This window comes from Salmo salar, chromosome ssa12 (assembly GCF_905237065.1).
Source record: "Salmo salar chromosome ssa12, Ssal_v3.1, whole genome shotgun sequence".
Lineage (NCBI taxonomy): Eukaryota > Metazoa > Chordata > Actinopteri > Salmoniformes > Salmonidae > Salmo > Salmo salar.
Genome location: NC_059453.1, coordinates 33831669 through 33851329, shown reverse-complemented (window position 1 = coordinate 33851329; position 19661 = coordinate 33831669). Strand labels below are relative to the sequence as shown.

General features: G+C 45.3%; 1 protein-coding gene across 3 annotated transcripts in view; it reads right to left on the bottom strand.

Moving 5' to 3' along the window:
- Positions 1 to 18499, bottom strand: part of LOC106564871 (cytoplasmic phosphatidylinositol transfer protein 1) — a 102604-nt gene extending 84105 nt beyond the window's left edge. For all 3 annotated transcript variants that reach the window (XM_014131349.2, XM_014131350.2, XM_014131351.2), the window contains exon 1: positions 17530 to 18499. In XM_014131349.2, the coding sequence (XP_013986824.1) occupies positions 17530 to 17577 (48 nt within the window). In that variant the 5' untranslated portion in view covers positions 17578 to 18499. The remainder of the gene's footprint in view (positions 1 to 17529) is intronic.
- Between the last annotated feature and the right edge of the window lie 1162 nt (positions 18500 to 19661).

The window sequence follows — 19661 nt, the reverse complement described above, 5'->3', positions numbered from 1 at the left end:
GGATATCATTGTCTCGTTCAATTTAATATACATTAAATTACTACACTACCTGTCCAGGTTGGTTATGGGAATAATACACACACGAATGTGCCATAACCAATGAGACATAGTTACACTTTTCAACGTTAACTTAGATATAGCAACTAATTCAGGTTAATTAAAGCTAATTCCTTTAGCCTATACGGGGTTGACTAATCATTCAAATTGATTAATAGATTAAAGCTGTTTTACCAGCTTAATGGTGTTTAGGTAGACTTTTTAACAGTATTGTAAAATTCTATTTTCACTGGTACCCTGTCGATTTTAGCTTGTGTTAACAGTGACCTCCGGTGGTGAAGAATCACCAGTAATTATTTTTAAATAATTCAGGTTATGCTGTACGATATCTAACCAGTCTCAACTGATTGGATATCATTGTCTCGTTCAATTTAATATACATTAAATTGCTACACTACCTGTCCAGGTTGGTTATTGGAATAATACGCAAACTAATGTGTTCTAACCAATGAGACATAGTTAAACTTTTCAACGTTAACTTAGATATAGCAACTAATTCAGGTTAATTAAAGCTAATTCCTTTAGCCTATACGGGGTTGACTAATCATTCAAATTGATTAATAGATTAAAGCTGTTTTACCAGCTTAATGGTGTTTAGGTAGACTTTTTAACAGTATTGTAGAATTCTATTTTCACTGGTACCCTGTCGATTTTAGCTTGTGTTAACAGTGACCTCCGGTGGTGAAGAATCACCAGTAATTATTTTTAAATAATTCAGGTTATGCTGTACGATATCTAACCAGTCTCAACTGATTGGATATCATTGTCTCTAGTGTATCATTGCTACACTACCTGTCCAGGGTGGTTATTGGAATAATACGCAAACTAATGTGTTCTAACCAATGAGACATAGTTAAACTTCTCAACGTTAACTTAGAGATAGCAACTCTTTCAGGTGAATTAAAATTAAAATGCCCAAATAGCCTATACAGGTTAGATTTATCATTAAAATCGATTTAATCAATTAAACCTGTTTTGGCAAGTTCGGTAATAACCAACTCACATTACTGACCCAGTCTTGATGATTCATTGACGTTTACAAACTGAGTTAAATCGTGTTTGCAGCCTCCAACTAAAAAACCCAAACATTACGTAAATTGAAATAACTGACAATCATAATAATGAGCAATCCATCAGATGGGTGTCCACCCATTTCCCCTCTAATCAGCGGACCTTCACCCACGGAAAGATTGATCGCGGACCTCAGCAACGATGCAAATCCTAACTATGCCGAGGGGCTGAAAATGTTAGATTTCAATGCCATAAGCGAGAAAAATGCAGACATTGCAACAGACGCTCTTCAAAATAGACCATCAGGCGGAGGCCTTGTGAAGGTTCTCTCCAGTTTAGCCCTCGACTATGCCCACCAGCAGAGATGGACAGTGCACCAGTACCTCAGTGCCCAGCAGAGGCACGAGCAGGAAGCTGGGGAGTTCAGGGTACAGGTGGAGAGAACCAGGGAGCTGGCATCGAAAGCCGAAAAAGATAAGCTACTGCTAGCCGAGGAACTGTGTGTGAGAACAGATAAATTGGTAGATCTGTCTAACACTTATAACAAAGAACGCGAACAAACTCTTGACCAAGTCCGTATTCTAAAAGAACAACTCGGTTTAGCTAAAACTAAATACGATGAAGTCCACGCGAAACTAGATGAGTCGGACGAGCTAGCTAGAAAACGGGGCGAGCAAATTGATGCCCTGCAAGCGGTTGTGAATGAAACCACTCAAAGCAATAATGCTCTATTCCAAAAGCTGCAGACCAAAGACGATCAGTTAATGAACACAATGACCAAGTTGGAGGACAAAACAGCAGAACTCATTGAAGTCGCTGATTTAATGGATGAGAAAGACCAGGTGAGAAAGTTGGAAAATGTGACCTCTAAACAAAAGGAGGACATCGCATCACTGGATCTCTCACTCCACACTCGCGACCTCTCCCTGCAAACCATGACAGATAAGTATGAGGCCGAGCGAAGCAAGGGCGACACCTATGTGTCGAAAATAAACACCCTCAACTCCCAGGTGGACTCTGCGATGCAGCATAACACCACCCTTAGGTATCATCTGGAGGAACTCCAGAACAGTCACGCGCTATCGCGGGACAACCAAACCAAGCAACCTAGCTCACATCCGGAGCTAAGAGAACGAGGGAAGGTAGATGACAGGAGATTTCAGCCCCTTTCTCTTGGCCATTCGGCCCACAGTGAATTGGGGCCTCCTCGCCAACACAACCACAGCTTGACTTTTCCTCTTGGCCTCTCGGCCCACAATTCTCCACGGGAGAGTGCAGATGCTCCCCACGCACTTGGCGGGGATCGCCTTGACAAAATCGTCAAAAACTTCCGCCTCTTCGACCCCGTTCCGGGAAAGCCAAACGACACTGAGACATTCTTAGCAGACATAGAGGACGCCTTGGATGGCTACCCAAACGCTACGAATGCAGATAGGCTCTATCTTTTGAAGCGAACGTCCAACAGACACGTGACAAGGTTCATCCGTCTACAAGAGCAACACGTGCAAAACGACTATGCTAAACTTGCCACGGTTTTGAAAATAGAATTCAGTGGTTCTGCGACTCGCAAACACGATAGTTCGTTGGCTAACAATATCAGACAAGCTCGAAATGAACACCCACAAGCCTACTATCACCGGCTTCGTTCAGCTTACTTTGGCATGCTCACTGAAACAGGAATGGAAGACCTATTACCGTTCAAACAACTTTTTCTGTCAAACATGTCTCCCAACTTCATTAACTACTTGGGCCCTACTGCCCACGTCGGGTTGCCAATCTCGACGCTCCGAGAGCTGGCAAGCACCGCTTTTGAAGCATCAAAAGCAAGCCGGGCTAAGAGCCCGGACCCCTCGACTTTCGAGCTTAGGCGGGAACCATCACCCGAATTAGAAGGGGCTGCATCAGGGACATATGCGGTAAAAGAGGACGATCAAAGGGGTGGCTACCAAGTAACCACCACCCCGACAACCACCGCCGTAACAATAGCTACGATGAACGTCCCCAATCTAACAGGTCCCGTAGAGATCAACCTAGCCGACATGCCCCTCCGCCTAACTCTCACAAAGGGTCAGGACACAAGGGTAACAAGCGTAACAAGGGCAACAAAGTGTTCAACAATGATTTAAACGCTAACCGAAATGATATAGAAGCTCTGATAAAAGATGTACTGCATCGTAAGAAATTTGAGAAAGAGGACAAGGATAAGTCCTCATGACTAGGCGTAAAATCGTTGGAAACCGAGTCCGCCGAAATTCATGCAATTCAAGAGGACGCAAACATTTCCATTACCCCCGCCCCCACTCAAATCCCTGTCCAGGTACCGCCCGTTCTAGACACAAGCCCGCAGGTTTTGTCTACAGACTTGGACACGGAGGTGGAGATGCAAGAGATAAGCAGCTTTGCAACAGATGATTCCTCTCCCATTCCGATAGAGGACCCACTGGGTCACGTAGGTGACTTATCTGTCTTGGAAATCGACGCAGATTACAAACCGCTCCGTTCTCCCAACCCACTCCATTTTGTTGGGGATATGACGAGAAAAACCAACTCGAACAGGCCATACCTTAGAACAGTCCTGAAGGACTGTGTGACCTGTCACGCTCTGATAGATTCGGGTTCGACTATTTCCCTCATATCCGAAACCTTGCTGGATGAACTAAAAAGGGCAGTGGAACCAACAAAATGTTGGTTGAAAACGGAACATTGCGATACGAATCTTCGAGGTTTCACTCAAGCTACCTCGCCCCTAACCAAACGTCTCCTACTTAAACTCAACTTCGAAAGCGTGCCACTGATACAACCCCGTGTATGTGACTAGCATCGAAATCGAACGGATGCTGATTGGGAGTGATTTAATTGACCGTTTGGTACCACTAATGGATTGGAAAACCAATCAAATCTGGTCACAAATACCTATGCCAACTCCGTTGACTTCGCCGCATTCTTCCAAGGCTACCTGCCATACATTGTGCAACGACGTGGGTCCGACGTCAGCATCTGACGCAAACCCGGTGAACTTGGCCATGAGCCCGCCATTTGTGGCAAATGACAATGTGAGTTCGACTCCGAACTTAACCGAACATGAGGTTTTCTTGTGCGGCTTGGGTGATTCACCAGCCGACACTTACCGCCCTCCTCTGATAGGGGGCGTGTGCCTGAACGGCACTATGGCTGAGGATACCAGGCTGGCCACCTGGTCAGAAAAATCCGCAATCAGTTTGGAAATGTTCAACGAAATTTCGAAAACAGCTAACTGCCATCCCCTTGTGCCGAAAACGTTTAGATTTCCACTGGGAACGACTCCCCAGGCAACACTCACCGCAATAGGAGGCCCCAACCGCTATCGATCCGCATTGGAACCAAGGAATTATCCCACTACCTACTGGTTGTCGCGGACCTCCCACATACAGTCTATGTGGGAGCGGATATCTTGGTAAGATTGGGTGTTAAACTTGATACCATACACCAAGTTCTTTGGTCTTTGGCGCAGCCAAACCAACATGCCTTGTCTTTCGACCCGGTGCGAATGGCTTCCGGGCAGACTATTCCTGAAGCTTGCAAGGCGATAACTGAGTCCGCCATGTTGATATCGGCAAGAACCACAGAGGTTTCTGTAAGACTGAACCTGGCGCACGGATACCGGATGGAAGGCACCACTGCGTTCTTCCAACCCTCTCCAAAACTATTCGACTTGGGGCTAACTATCAATGGCAACCCACTGTTGGAACTAACCGCTAGATCCACTTACCTCCTGGTACAAAATCTGACTCAAGCGGATATTTCCATTCCTCGGCACACTCAGCTAGGAACATTGATCGATTACGCCTTCCATGATTTTGAACTAGTTGTTCCCGTGATTGGGCCTCTTCCGTCCTCCCTAGACCTAGATGGCGAGGGAGGTACACTGTTTACTTGTCAGTCAAAAGCAATAGCACTAACTCCCGTATTGCCACTGGACGACACATCGGCGTTCCGGCTGGATGTCGATCCTGACAGCAACCTGTTAATATACTCCATTGTCACGGAGGATGATATTGCGTCTCCTCCGGCATGCGAAGTACACTCTTGTGAGGTAACAACCGATGACTCTTCCAAAAGTGACATGCCGTCACCACCCGATGAAGACCTGTACAATGTCGCCGAACCATATCCTGGTTTCCATGCACAGGTAATACAACTACTGTCTGCGGCTGATGCTCTTGTCAATGACACTGAACGCCATCAGTTGAGAGAATTGTTTAATAAACACAGTGAGATCTGGTCGACAGACTTGCTGGATTGCGGGGTTACGGGTATCCATGTGGTGCGTATTCCTACGCCACCCGGAGCAACTCCTACGTTTGTTAGACAATACAAAATCCCGCTCGCAGCATACGCAGCAGTACAAGAGATTATCGATTCCTTATTAGCTAAACGGATAATCAGGGAATGTAACAGTACGTACAGCGCTCCCGTGTGGCCCGTTCTGAAACCAACGGGTAAATGGCGTCTTACCATTGACTATAGACAACTCAACAAACTGGTTCCGTTGTCTCGTTGGCCAATGACACAGCTCGACCAAGAGTTGCCAAAGGTGGCAAACGCCAAGTACTTCTCCACCGTCGACGTGGCAAATGGTTTCTGGACCATGACAGTCGACCCGCGTGACCAACACAAGTTGGCTTTCTCTTTCTCGTACAAGCTCTTCACGTTCAATCGTTGCCCATTCGGGTATGCGAACTCCCCCTCAGAGTTCAACATCTTCCTGCACAAGGCGATGCCAGACGCAGCCTCTAGGGGGACGACAATTTACGTGGACGACGTTCTCATGAGAAGTGAGACTTGGTCACATCACCTCAATGAAATGGACCACATTCTCACCCAACTCAGGACTGCAGGGGCTAAGTTGGCCATCATGAAAGGACAATGGTGCAGGACCAAGGTAAACTACGTTGGGCTTCTGGTGGGTGCCGAGGGCATCCTGCCACAGTCTAACCGAATCCAAGCAGTCCGCAACATCAAAACACCTACAAACCTTTACGAGGTGCGCAGCTTCTTGGGAGTATGTAATTACTCCCGTCAATTCATCGAAAACTACGCCGACTTGTCAAAACCGTTGACTCACCTTCTTCAGAAAGACACCCCATTCGTTTGGGATGCCACTCACAACGAAGCGGTGGCTTCCTTGAAAAACCTGTTTTGCGAGGCACCCTGCCTGGTATACCCCAACAAAGACAAGACATTCTTTTTGGAAGTCGGTTTCTCAGAGCACTGCCTTAGCGCTGGGTTGTACCAAAAATACGACCAAGACAAACGTGTGGTTGCTTACGCGAGCAAAACACTCAACCCCGCCGAACACAAATACTCAGACTGCGAAAAAGCGCTGCTGTCGACAGTCTGGGCAATCAAACACTTCACCAGTTATGTCGGCGGACAAAAGGTGATCATAGAAACATGTCACCAGCCTGTGACTTTTCTGAAAAGCCAACAAATCCGTGAGGGTGCTGTACACAACAGCAGGATAGCGGCTTGGCTCATGACGCTGCAGAGCCATGATGTAGTAATCAACTACGCAAAAGCAAAAAACCTGCCTTTGGGCAGTGCTTTGGCGGTGTGTCAACACTGTGGTGACGATGAAACCGACTCGGACCACCCCCGCGTGACATCGCTCCGCCATTGCCTTCGAACCATCACTATTTCGAAGAGAACGTGTGTCTCGACATGCCGATGGCATTTGTAGATGGCTGTTCTTACCGCCATCTAGACCACTTGCAAGCTGGAGTGGGATTGGTATGGCACAACGACATTCCGTGCAAACCACTTCAATTTCAGCTTGGCAACAAGACCAGCCAGTTTGCAGAAGTGGCTGGCGTGCTGATCACCCTGCAAACAGCGGTAAAACACGAATTGGCAGAACTGGCGATCTGCACCGACTCAAACTACGCGAGACTCACCTTCTTATGCCACTTGCCGTTTTGGAAACAAAAGCACATGACTACTTCAAGTGGTAAAGAGGTGAAAAACAAAGAGCTCATTCTAGCTTGTGATGACCTCATCACCAAACACGACATACAGGTGTATTGGAAGAAAGTCAAGGGACACTCCAAATCACCTGGTCGTGACAAACTTGGCAACGACCATGCTGACAGCATGGCGAAATCTGGTGCAATTCACGGCACCCCTTGGGTGTTTGATGCTCGAGACGAGAAACCCACTGAGGAAGCTATGGTGTCTGCGGTAACACGTAGCCATGTAGCACCACGGAAAACGTCTTCGCACGAACATAATGTGCTGCTAACGCATTCATTCATGAATGGCGACCTGGTAGCAATGCAACACCAAGATGAGTCCCTCGCCACTTTGATGGCATTCCTGTCGGATCCTGTCAACCACCCAGTGTCCGAACTGGCTTTGGCAGGTTCACACGACTTGCGTTCGCTGTACGCAACTAAACAGCACCTCACACTTGTAGATGACCTATTGGTGTATGTTTCAGAAACCGACAGCGCTCGAAGGTGGGTGGTTCCTAAAACACAGAGGGGGATAATGATAGGTCATGCCCACGACGAGCCATGTGGAGGCCATAGGGGGGTCAAGGCTACATGTGAAACATTGCGACATGGAACAAGACGTGGCACGATACGTGAGGGGGTGTCTAGTTTGCTGCCAGTTTCAACCCACCAAGCCACTTCACAGAGCACCCCTGCAACGCAAGGGTGTGTCTTACCCCTGGAGCTCGATCCAGATCGACTGGGTCGGCCCAGTTGCCAGGTCGGCCAGAGGCAACAAGTACCTCCTCACAGTGACTTGCGCATTCACAAAGTGGGTGGAGTGCCTGCCGGCGACCAATGACACAGCGGAAACCACTGCCGTTCTTTTGCTAAACCACGTTTTCAGTCGTTTCGGCCTGCCAGGAGAAACCGTGGACAGCGACAGAGGAACCCACTTTTCGGCAGCTGTAATGACCGAACTGTGGAAACTCCTGGGAGTCAAAGCTAAACTCCACATCGCGTACCACCCTAGGAGCTCGGGGGGGGGTAGAAAGGAGCAACCAATCAATTGTCAGAATCTTGAGGAAATATGTGGCAGCCAACCACAAAGATTGGGACCTCAAACTCCCATTGGTACTGATGGCAATCAGAGCCACACGCAACAGGTCTACGGGAATGACACCCTTTGAGATGATGACGGGCCGGCAAATGACCCTTCCACTGCATCTCCTGTACCAACCGGGAGATGTCGCCGCAGCCACCGCCTACACGGCTCATCAATACGTGACCGACTTGCGGAACCATCTCCAGACTACCTTTGCGTACGCTCAAGGACAATTGGAAAGAAGTGCAGAAGGTGACAAGACCTATTACGACAAAAAGGCCTCACACCAGGTGTTCGAGGTCGGAGATAAGGTGTGGTACTACATATACACCAAACCCGCGGGCGTCGCAACAAAGTTCCTGCCCCACTGGACGGGGCCACACGAGATTGTGGTGAAGCTATCACCTGTAGCTTACCAGATCAAAATCAGCAAAGGTCGACAAAACGCCACATTAAAGTGGGTCCACCGGAACCAAATCAAGTTGTACACTCCCCCCATGGGAATAGAAGGGGTGCTAGCCAGCACCGAATAGATAAAAACCCTAGCAAAACCAGAGGTACTAAGAAAATTCTTAAGAACCCTCAGCTGATCCCTTCCAGGAGACCAGTACGTTGCACCTAATATCTTTTATTCTCTTCCCAGCTACCAGATATACATCTGTTGTCACTAGTGATATCGTCCTGCGCTGTACTGATTAAAAATAAGAAAAACAGAAAAATAGTTGTCAAAACAATTTTTGTTTACGAATACAAATAACTGAAATAATCAAACAATCTCTGATTATGCGTTTCTGTAGGATGGAGTTCCTTTGGATGATCCTGACACTCTGCGCCCTGGTCAAAACCAACCCAGCAGACGTAATCACGAACGGACCCCCTACGGGAATCGTTCTCCGCGACGATCCAGGACTCCTCATAACTAACTGCAGAGTACACATGCAGAGGGTATATGTCCGCCTAGATGCAGAGAATGTGTACCGCCAACGCATTCCACCTGTGGCGCATTTGAGTTGGGCCGGGGCTGACTGGACCAGCCAGGCAATTAAGCACGCCCAGCTAGACACTGCCCATATGTTGGCCCAACTCCAAAAGTTCACAGTAACACAGTCAGAACTAGCTGAGCCCAGGCGAGAAAAACGATTCGTCGGGGCGCTACTATCGATAGGGGCAGCCGTAGGGTCACTATTTGCCCTAGGTACCACTGCCGTCAACGCAGTCAGTCTAGCCACAGTCAAGAGGAATGTTAGGGAGATTACTGAAGAGATGCCACTTATCCAGCAACAGATGAAGGCACCGGCCCTTATGTTGCAACATGTGGGAAAGTCTCTCCAGGACACTATTCTGGTGGTCAACACACACGCTACTCTCCTGAACAAAACTATCCTGTCTGTAGGAAAGCTAGCAGAGGTCATGAACCATGACTATGCCCATGTCCAATTGGTTCGATTGTTACTGGAGGATTTTCTCCGTGAAGTTAGCTCTTCTATGGACCACTTGGCCATGAATAGAATCCCCTCATATCTAGTGCCCCTCTCAATGGTGCACGACATATTGACCTCAGCTACTTCAACCACGATAAGGCCGTTACAGTCACATTTGGCCTATAGTCTGGGGTCGGCCATCCCAATACACGTTGATGTTGATCGTAATGAAGTGGGTTTTCTACTGACGCTGCCGGTTGTTGAACTGGAGAATATCTATAGATTGAAAACGGTTCTCAATGTAGGATTTTGGCGCGACAGTACCCACGTAAAGATTGCCACGCCCCAGTTGTAGCTTACCAGGAAAACAACCCAGATTTCTATCTCACCCCTAACCTGCTAATGTGCACTCTAACCAAAGATGTCCACTACCTTTGTCCTAGCAAACCATTTGTCAGGGATAACACCGAGCGTCTTTGTGGTATTAAAGCTATCACCAGCAAAGAACGCTGTAGAGCCAAACTAACAGCCAGGGATGGGGCCACCACCACACAAGTGGAGGTGGTAGGGAACCGATGGTTGGTCAACACACCGTTCGCGTCCGCCACTATGACTTACGAACGCCATGACTCCATCACCCAATTGAACCTCCCCAACCAGACTGTTTTTGTTACGGTACCAGAGGGGGCGATTATTCACGTAGACGACCTCGCTCTATACCACCTTCCCGACGACCGGATAGACACAGAGATTGAAATGCCGGACGCTTTTGCTAAACGTTCCCTTGAGTTACCACAAGCCATTCAATACCAAATCCAGTATGAGGGACCCATGACTGTTGATCTTAGCGTACTGGATGAGGCACTGTTAGTCGACCCGACTGACTACAGACCAAAAGATTGGTCTGTCGCCCGCTCTTGGACGGTGCCGGACAGTATCCTGACTGTGACTATGATCCTTGGTCTCATTTCCCTTGGCGTGTGCACCTACTACGTACCCAGGCGCACACGTGCAATGGAAGACCTAATGAGGTCTTATACTAGGATCACCCGTGGGACGGAAGCGATCCCGATTTTTGGAAAGTTGGCAATGGATCCGGAAACCCTCTTACAGGGCCCAGTCCCAGCCTCCTCTCCCGAACTCGCTAGGTCAGCCCAGTAATGTCCCTAATGTAAGCTTTGGCCTTCAGGGGCCAAGTTTTTCCAAATGCCTTAACTACCCACCTGCAAGTAGGATCACCCTAGACATGACATTAGAGACAATGCCATGATAGAGCTATTTAGCCTAGACCTTGGACATATATAGAACATAGTCCATATTAGATGATTAAGGTGTGGTAGACATATTTTGTATACTTTTATGTTTTTATTCAAATTTTTCGTTACATTACCTTTGACACTTAGGAAGCCTTAGAGCCAAGACGCCGCTCGTTTGGGGAGGAAATGTAATGATGTATTGCCTGAGTGTTGTGCATTATTAACGTCTGCCAAGTTACTGCCTAGGTCCACTAGCCGGGATAACCGGACGACGGGCCGGAACACAGAGCCACTGCCAGACCTCCTAGGTCCATTCTGGTGGTGATCCACAGCTTGCGGAAAGCCTATCAGGGTGAACCACCAAAAGGGGGGGGGCTGCTCTGATGATCCACAGACCAGGACATCCGATGGTCATTCTTATGGTGGGTTGCAACATGCAGAATCATTCCAAGTTGAACTTACCAGAGGGGGACTGTCATGACTGTCCTGATCAGGTCAGGGTACAGGAGACCACCACCCTACAGATTATCTCCCAAAACCCCAACAGAAGAGGAGAGATCTAGGGGTCTGAAGATGTGGGGGTTTTATGACCCCTCACGCCATAATAAACCTTAGGCCACAGAGAAATTCCTTTGTCCTCACAATGGAATTCTGGCCTCAGAACATTAAACATGCAATAAAGGGACTTTGGAACAATGGTTTCCGTCAGCCACAACGGTGGTCATGACGAGAGGTGGAATATGAAAATGTATGTAACTTTTGAATTGTTATTAAAGGTTAAGAGATGACGTTATTATGAAAACATTGTACCTTTAAGAGTTTTCCCAGTATATGCCTGATGTTTATACATTGTACGTTGTGTGGAAAATATCCAAATCAAAGAGAATGTTTTGGTAAAGATGAGATGTGAAGGTAGTGTCTAAAATAGGATTTTAGGCAAATATAGGCCTTGCCCCTTAACTTGGTCCGCCCAGAGAATTGCCCTAAAGGCGGTTACGCCCACGTCTGACCCAAGGGTATAAGACAGGAGAGTGAAGAATTAACATAGGAGACTAATTGACCCCAAGCTGCAGCGAAGGTCTAACAAAGTCAACGAACCCCAAAACGAAACACAAGGTTGAAGACAAAGAAATCTTTTTCTACACGAGCTACGGACGAGTAGCTGTGTCTAAGCGGGTGAATTCAAGCCGAACCACCCAGCCTCCACTCTCCATTGAATCGTGGTATATACACCGTTCGAGTCCGAAGCTGTGAGCTCTGAGCTACAGAGCTGTCTGTCCTCAGAAGACCCCTTTCAGATCAAGGGCGAGGGATCAGACCACTTAGCCAAGAAGGACACTGACATCGTGAGGACAACCAGAGAGTTGCGCCGGAGAAGTGCGTCATTGAGAAGCCTAAACGACCCACGCGGAGCTTCCCACCTGAGACCTCCAACACGTAATTACATCATTATATTCTGACCCATAAGAGCGGCAGTTCGGGGCAAGGCTAGGTTTAAATAAGCATAGCTGACAAATGAACCCAAATGTATATTTCTCTCGTGTACTTCCTTTGTTTCTCTCTCTTTTAAATCCCCATTTTGGGTAACACGCGCCATAGTGTGTTGGCCCGTTATACTAAGTCCTAATCAATAGCTAGACTGTGTTTTGTGTATGTGTATTTTTATCATCATTTTAGCTTGCTAGTAAATAAATAATCAACTAAGATTGGTGTGGTAAACTCATTGGTGAAGCCCGGGTCCGTGCAGATTCCCGGATTATGCGACGTTCAGAATGAGACTGTAGAGGAAATTGATTAATTTAGCGACTGTTGTAAAATCGATATTCTGATATCCTTTGAGTTAATTTGGGAAATAGAAACTCAATCAAAATACTGTTCCCATGGTGCCCCAGGTTGATGAGTTAATAATTGCTTGATTCATTGCTTAATTCATTTAATCACGCAATTATAAACCGTTAATCATTCGATGAGCAACAGTCGTCACATTAACTAATACAACGTCACGACACTGGCGTAGGTGGAAGTTGGCCCTAGACACTGCTCTGAGGTCAGTTCATCTTACTTCCTAATGACTCAGGAAATAAGAGACGCCGTTTGGTGAATTTTGCCTAAATGCCGAAGATCATACACCCACAAGTATCACATATCTGCAACATTAGCAAGTGTTTAGTAATGGTGTAAATCAGGTGTGTTGCCCTAGATAAGAATGATGAATCATCACCCTTTTAAGTGCCAACAGATCTGTAGGAACTAGATGGGAGGAGTGACATCTTGAGAGAGAGAGTTCATTAGTCGGTCTGTGTCCTCTGAAATGAATCACTATTCCATCCTCTGACTGGAATAAACAGGCGTGGTGGCTGATAAATTACTATGGGAAATGACAAAGCATGACGTTAACGGCCTAGAATATGAGCCAAGGTCCGTTTTTCATTTCCTCCCTAATGGTTAAGGTTAGGATTTGGGGTGGGTAAGCTGATCCAAGATCTGTGTCTATGGATGACAGGATCTGATTGGTATGGGGGATAAGATAGGAGTTGGGGTTCATAGAACTTTTCTTATACGTTATCCAAACATTTTCAACCCACAGTAGTAACACATTGTCACGTCCTGACCAGCAGATGGAGCTGTTGTAGTAGTTTGGGGGTCAGGACGTGGCAGTCTTGTGTGTGTCTTGTGACTCCTGATCAGGAACAGCTGGGAATCGTTGTTCCTGATTGGGAGTCATATATGTAGGAGATGTTTGTCACTGGGGTTTGTGGGTGGTTGCTCTTGCACTGCGTTTTGTATGCCTGTAAGACTGTCACTGTTGTGGTTATTGTTTTTTCAGTGGATGCTTTACTCCTTTTTTGGTAATAAATAACCATGAGTATCCATATTCCCGCTGCGCCTTGGTCCTTCTCTCTCACATACGACATATTCGGTGACACACATGAACGTACATGCTTTCATGAATTGAAACATGCTGTAAAAACAAGTTGTAAAATTCCACAATAATAATTTGTCAAATTTCCAGTGTTACCATTTGCACTACGCTGAGGTAACATGTCACTAGAGGCCGGAGCCAGGCCAATCACTTCCCAGAAAGAGACAATGCAAAGAGAGGGGTGACCTCGCATGTCCCCATTACCACACACACACTTCATTAACCCAGTGGCCCTGGGGTTTTCAGACAAAACAGACTTGGCCGGAGAAGATATCTGGCCTGAGGACACTTCCTCCCCAAGCGAATACACCCCTCCCCCGGTCAGGAAGCAGCCATTCATGTTATCAGGGACATGGATGACTCCAAATGCAATACGCAGTCACGATAAGCACAATTTATTTGAATGAGAGAAGGAAAGAAGGCAATCTTCTCAACGTCAAGGTGAGAACTGAATGGGTGCCAACTGTCATTGTTGACAACGTTATGTGCCCTTCCAATGACTCCTTCACATGTGTGGACTCTGGGACAAGAAAACTTCAAGAGACAAAAGATAGCTCTCTCTTTATATTATCTCTGCCCTTACATATCATAGTGCAGGCTCAATGTTAGTTGAGCCATACACACAAAGTTCAGAAGCAAGTATAAAAAATATGTTACTTCCTTACATCTTACAGTTGTGCTGCTCCGTGTCCTAATGGCCTATTAGGAATAGGTACTCCTTCATACCTTGAGTGCCTTCAGTGACACTATTTTGCACATTAGTCAGCAAGCTATTAGTGTCTGTAATAAATAGATAATTGAAGAGAAAACACACAAACCTATCTTTTTAATCTCTTTCCAGACTCACAACAAAAAAACAATTCAGTCACTGTCTTCACTTTGACCATTCTCTAGGTCGAAATGACTGTTGAAATGACGAACTGGGTGCTGATTTGAACCCACGCTGGAAGACAAAGTCTTAATGCCAAACTGAGAAACTGAGCCCTCAGTCAATGAACCTATGAACCTGTCCTTCTGTTATGAAACTGCTGATACCAAATAAAGTGTTTTGGCTGATACTCGTTATTAAATTTTGAGGAAGTTTATCAAAAGGACATGTTTTTTTATGAGGCCCGAGTTCCATTGGGTTGTAATTCTGAGGAGACCGGAGGCTTGTATTGTGTTGAATTAAAAAAGGCAATGGAATAGGCTTATAGAAACATTTGAATTTCTGGAATAGCAGTGTTCTAAGAAAACCGATCAACACTCAAACATTTCTAATGGACAATGTGGCAATGATGAAGGCAGGAGGAATGCAGAAATGCAATCAACATGAGTGACAACAACATAAGGTGTTATGACCACAATTTACATTGAAGACCTCACGGGCATGACAGCTTTTAACCTCTATGGGCTAGGTGGGACGCTTGCGTCCCACCTACGTAACAGCCACTTGCAGCCTGTGGCGCGATTTTCAAAACCTTAAAAATCCTATTACTTCAATTTCTCAAACATATGACTATTTTACAGCTATTTAAAGACAAGACTCTCTTTAATCTAACCACACTGTCCGATTTCAAAAAGGCTTTACAACGAAAGCAAAACATTAGATTATGTCAGCAGAGTACCAAGCCAGAAATAATCAGACACCCATTTTTCAAGCCAGCATATAATGTCACCAAAACCCAGAAGACAGCTAAATGCAGCACTCACCTTTGATGATCTTCATCAGATGACAACCCTGGGACATTATGTTATACAATACATGCATGTTTTGTTCAATCAAGTTCATATTTATATCAAAAACCAGCTTTTTACATTAGCATGTGACGTTCAGAACTAGCATACCCCCGCAAACTTCCGGGGAATTCGCTAACATTTTACTAAATTACTCACGATAAACGTTCACAAAAAGCATAACAATTATTTTAAGAATTATAGATACAGACCTCCTCTATGCACTCGATATGTCCGATTTTAAAATAGCTTTTTGGTGAAAGCACATTTTGCAATATTCTAAGTACATAGCCCAGGCATCACGGGCTCGCTATTTAGACACCCGGCAAGTTTAGCACTCACCATAATCATATTTACTATTATAAAAGTTTGATTACCTTTTGTTGTCTTCGTCAGAATGCACTCCCAGGACGTCTACTTCAATAACAAATGTTGGTTTGGTCCAAAATAATCCATCGTTATATCCGAATAGCGGCGTTTTGTTCGATGCGTTCCAGACACTATCCGAAATGGTAAAGAAGTGTCGCGCGCATGGCGCAATTCGTGACAATAAAATTCTAAATATTCCATTACCGTACTTCGAAGCATGTCAACCGCTGTTTAAAATCAATTTTTACGCCATTTTTCTCGTAGAAAAGCGATAATATTCCGACAGGGAATCTCCTTTTCGGCAAACAGAGGAAAAAATCACAAAGGCGGGGGCGGTCGGGTCACGCGCATAAGCCCAGAGTCCCTTGATCGGCCACTTGAGAAAGGCGATAATGTGTTTCAGCCTGGGGCTGGAATGACGACATTCTGTTTTTTCCCGGGCTCTGAGAGCTTATGGAAAACGTGGGAAGTGTCACGTTAGAGCAGAGATCCTTAGTAAAAGATAGAGATGGAAAAGAAGTTCAAGAAATGGTCAGACAGGCCACTTCCTGTAAAGGAATCTCTCAGGTTTTGACCTGCCATTTGAGTTCTGTTATACTCACAGACACCATTCAAACAGTTTTAGAAACTTTAGGGTGTTTTCTATCCATATGTAATAAGTATATGCATATTCTAGTTACTGGGTAGGAGTGGTAACCAGATTAAATCGGGTATGTTTTTTATCCAGCCGTGTCAATACTGCCCCCTAGCCCTAACAGGTTTTAAGGCCTAGAACTATATTATCTCGGCAACGGTGGGAGTGGAGGACAAACTGGCATATTGACTGATCAGAGAAGAATGATTCCCCCTTGTCACCGAGACCTACAAGCATGCAGAGATGACTGGCTGAGAATGAAGTGTAACTAAACAGATTCTTAGGGGAGGTGCTGCTCATTCCTTTGAATAAAGACGAGCATTGTGCACCAAACAGTGCTCGAGGAGGAGCAGAATTATGCTAGACCAGCAACCTAAAACAGCATTAGGCCTACAAAATAGTTCACAAATGATAGCAACCTATTATTAAGAATATTCACAACAGTGGCCTATAAGATTATGGTTATGGTGCAATATTGCAGTGTCATCATTCTTGATTTATTGATTTTAATTCACCATACATTACTTGGCTATACGCTATAAACGGTAGTTACAACAGCCCCATCCAGTGGTGCAGTATCAAAGCTATTGATAAATAACAGTAGCCTCTCTAGACTCATATACTATTTAATATAAAGTTCGAGTCAACTTTAGATTGCTGAAAACGTAAGTGGGTGTTTATATGTTCATCGCAGATTATAAGTGATGAATTTACTTAAAAGCTATCGTTTTTCTCAGGTGTCGTCTAATAAGAAGATATTGTGTGTGTGTGTTCATCACACATGGCACCTATGACATAATGACATAGAATTTACTTTCAAATAGACTGACGGTAAAGGCTATAGGTAAGGCAGGCTTACTGTAAGACAAAACATATATTTTTCTAAAATGTTACACCCTTCCTATCTGTCCTTTTCTCGCACGAGAAAGTTAGCTGACAGTCAAGTTGCATGTTGTTTGACAATATCTCATTAAGTCAAAATAAATATTAAACATCATCAAACAATGGGAATGATAGATAACTACATGCTAACGTTACAATGTTAGACACAAATGTTTATACACTTACCTCCTCAACAGTCAGCGGCATGCATATCCTGTACTCCTTAAGCAACATCTTTGATGAGTCTCTTTTTTTTTTTTTTACAATGTAGCCTGTCTAACAAGTTATGACCGCCAAAGCTTTAGCTAATAAAAACGCAGAATTTGGCAATGCATGTGGATTGCCTTGAAAACAGATGACCACTGTGACTTGTCTTGTCACATCGGAACGAATGGAATCTTAACTAGGAATTTCTCACGAGCAGCGTTCAAAAACTAGCCTCTCCTTTTTTTATTTGGGACAGGACGTGGGTAAAGAAAAGCATAAAACAGGACCTAACTAGGATATGCCCTCACCGAAATACATGAGATTCGATTGAAAATCTGCCAAGCAGATGTTGCTTTCAATAGTGGTCGGTAATAAAACGGCCAAATTGCTTAAACTGCAGCTTTCTCAAAGTAAAACAAACTTAAAAAAACGAGGTTTATCTAATATAAAAAAGCGAGGGTCAGGTCCGTTCTTGCGACGGCTGCTAGGCGAAAATGTGCTGTTCCTCACGCTTCTGTGTTGGCATACCAGTCTCCTTTAATAAGGCTTAGTCTTATGTTGCGGTGTCCTCTCTTAGGATGTGAAAAAATTTAAGCAAATGCTACGGGCTCTTCCTTTGACTGTCGTTTCTCACTCAATGCAACGACGAGCTACTTTGACGCTGCCACGGAAACATGCAGCCAACACAAACCACGCGGGAAGGAAACAAGGAGCGCGAAAGCAAGCACATCAGAGTTCACTCTCCCTTGCATTGTCTCGGGTTCTATTCAACCCTGAACTGTTCTCTTCCCCAGAAAGTGCTTGCAACCACGTCAAGAGACTGGGCTACACGAGTCGACTATGCAGCCTGAGTAGCATGTGTTATTTTACCTAGGCCTAAATAGCGTTTTTTGATTACTCTTGTGTCCATCATCCATAGACTGCTCTTTGCCCTGTCTTATCCATAACAGTGTCATGGGGCGGCAGCGTAGCCTAGTGGTTAGAGGTTTGGACTAGGAACCGAAAGGTTGCGAGATCGAATCTTTCTCTCGTTCTGCCCCTGAACAAGGCAGTGTTCCTAGGCCGTCATTGAGAATTTGTTCTTAACTGACTTGCCTAGTAAAATAAAAGTAGGCCTACAAAAAATACCGATCAAAGAAAATGCATTTCTTAGAAACCAAGGTCTAATTTGAATTAAATAAATAATAACCACTACATATCATTTACAGGCTATTCTCCAACGATGTATTTTTATTTATTTTTTTACCTTTATTTAGTCTCATTTGCAACTGCGACCTGGCTAAAGCATAGCAGTTCGACACATACAACAACACATGGAATAAACAAAACATACAGTCAATAATACAGTAGAAAAAAATAAAACAAAAAGTCTATATACAGTGAGTGCAAATGGGGAGTAGGGGAGTTAAGGCAATAAATAGGCCATGGTGGCGAAGTAATTACAATATAGCAATTAAACACTGGAATGGTAGATGTGCAGAAGATGAATGTGCAAGTAGAGATACTGGGGTGCAAAGGAACAAGAAAAATAAGTAAACACAGTATTGGGATGAGGTAGTTGAATGGGCTATATTACAGATGGGCTATGTACAGGTGCAGTGATCTGTGAGCTGCTCTGACAGCTGGTGCTGGTGCTTAAAGCTAGGGAGGGAGATATGAGTCTCCAGCTTCAGTGTTTTTGCAGTTCGTTCCAGTCATTGGCAGCAGAGAACTGGAAGGAAAGGCGGCCAAAGGAGGAATTGGCTTTGGGGGTGACCAGTGAGATATACCTGCTGGAGCGCGTGCTACGAGTGGGTGCTGCTATGGTGACCAGTGAGCTGAGATAAGGCGGGGCTTTACCTAGCAGAGACTTGTAGATGACCTGGAGCCAGAAGGTTTGGCGACGAGTATGAAGCGAGGGCCAGCCAACGAGAACGTACAGGTCGCAGTGGTGGGTAGTATATGGGGCTTTGGTTGACAAAACTGATGGCACTGTGATAGACTGCATCCCATTTGTTGAGTAGAGTTTTGGAGGCTATTTTATAGATGACATCGCCGAAGTCAAGGATCGGTAGGATGGTCAATTTTACGAGGGTATGTTTGCAGCATGAGTGAAGGATGCTTTGTTGCGA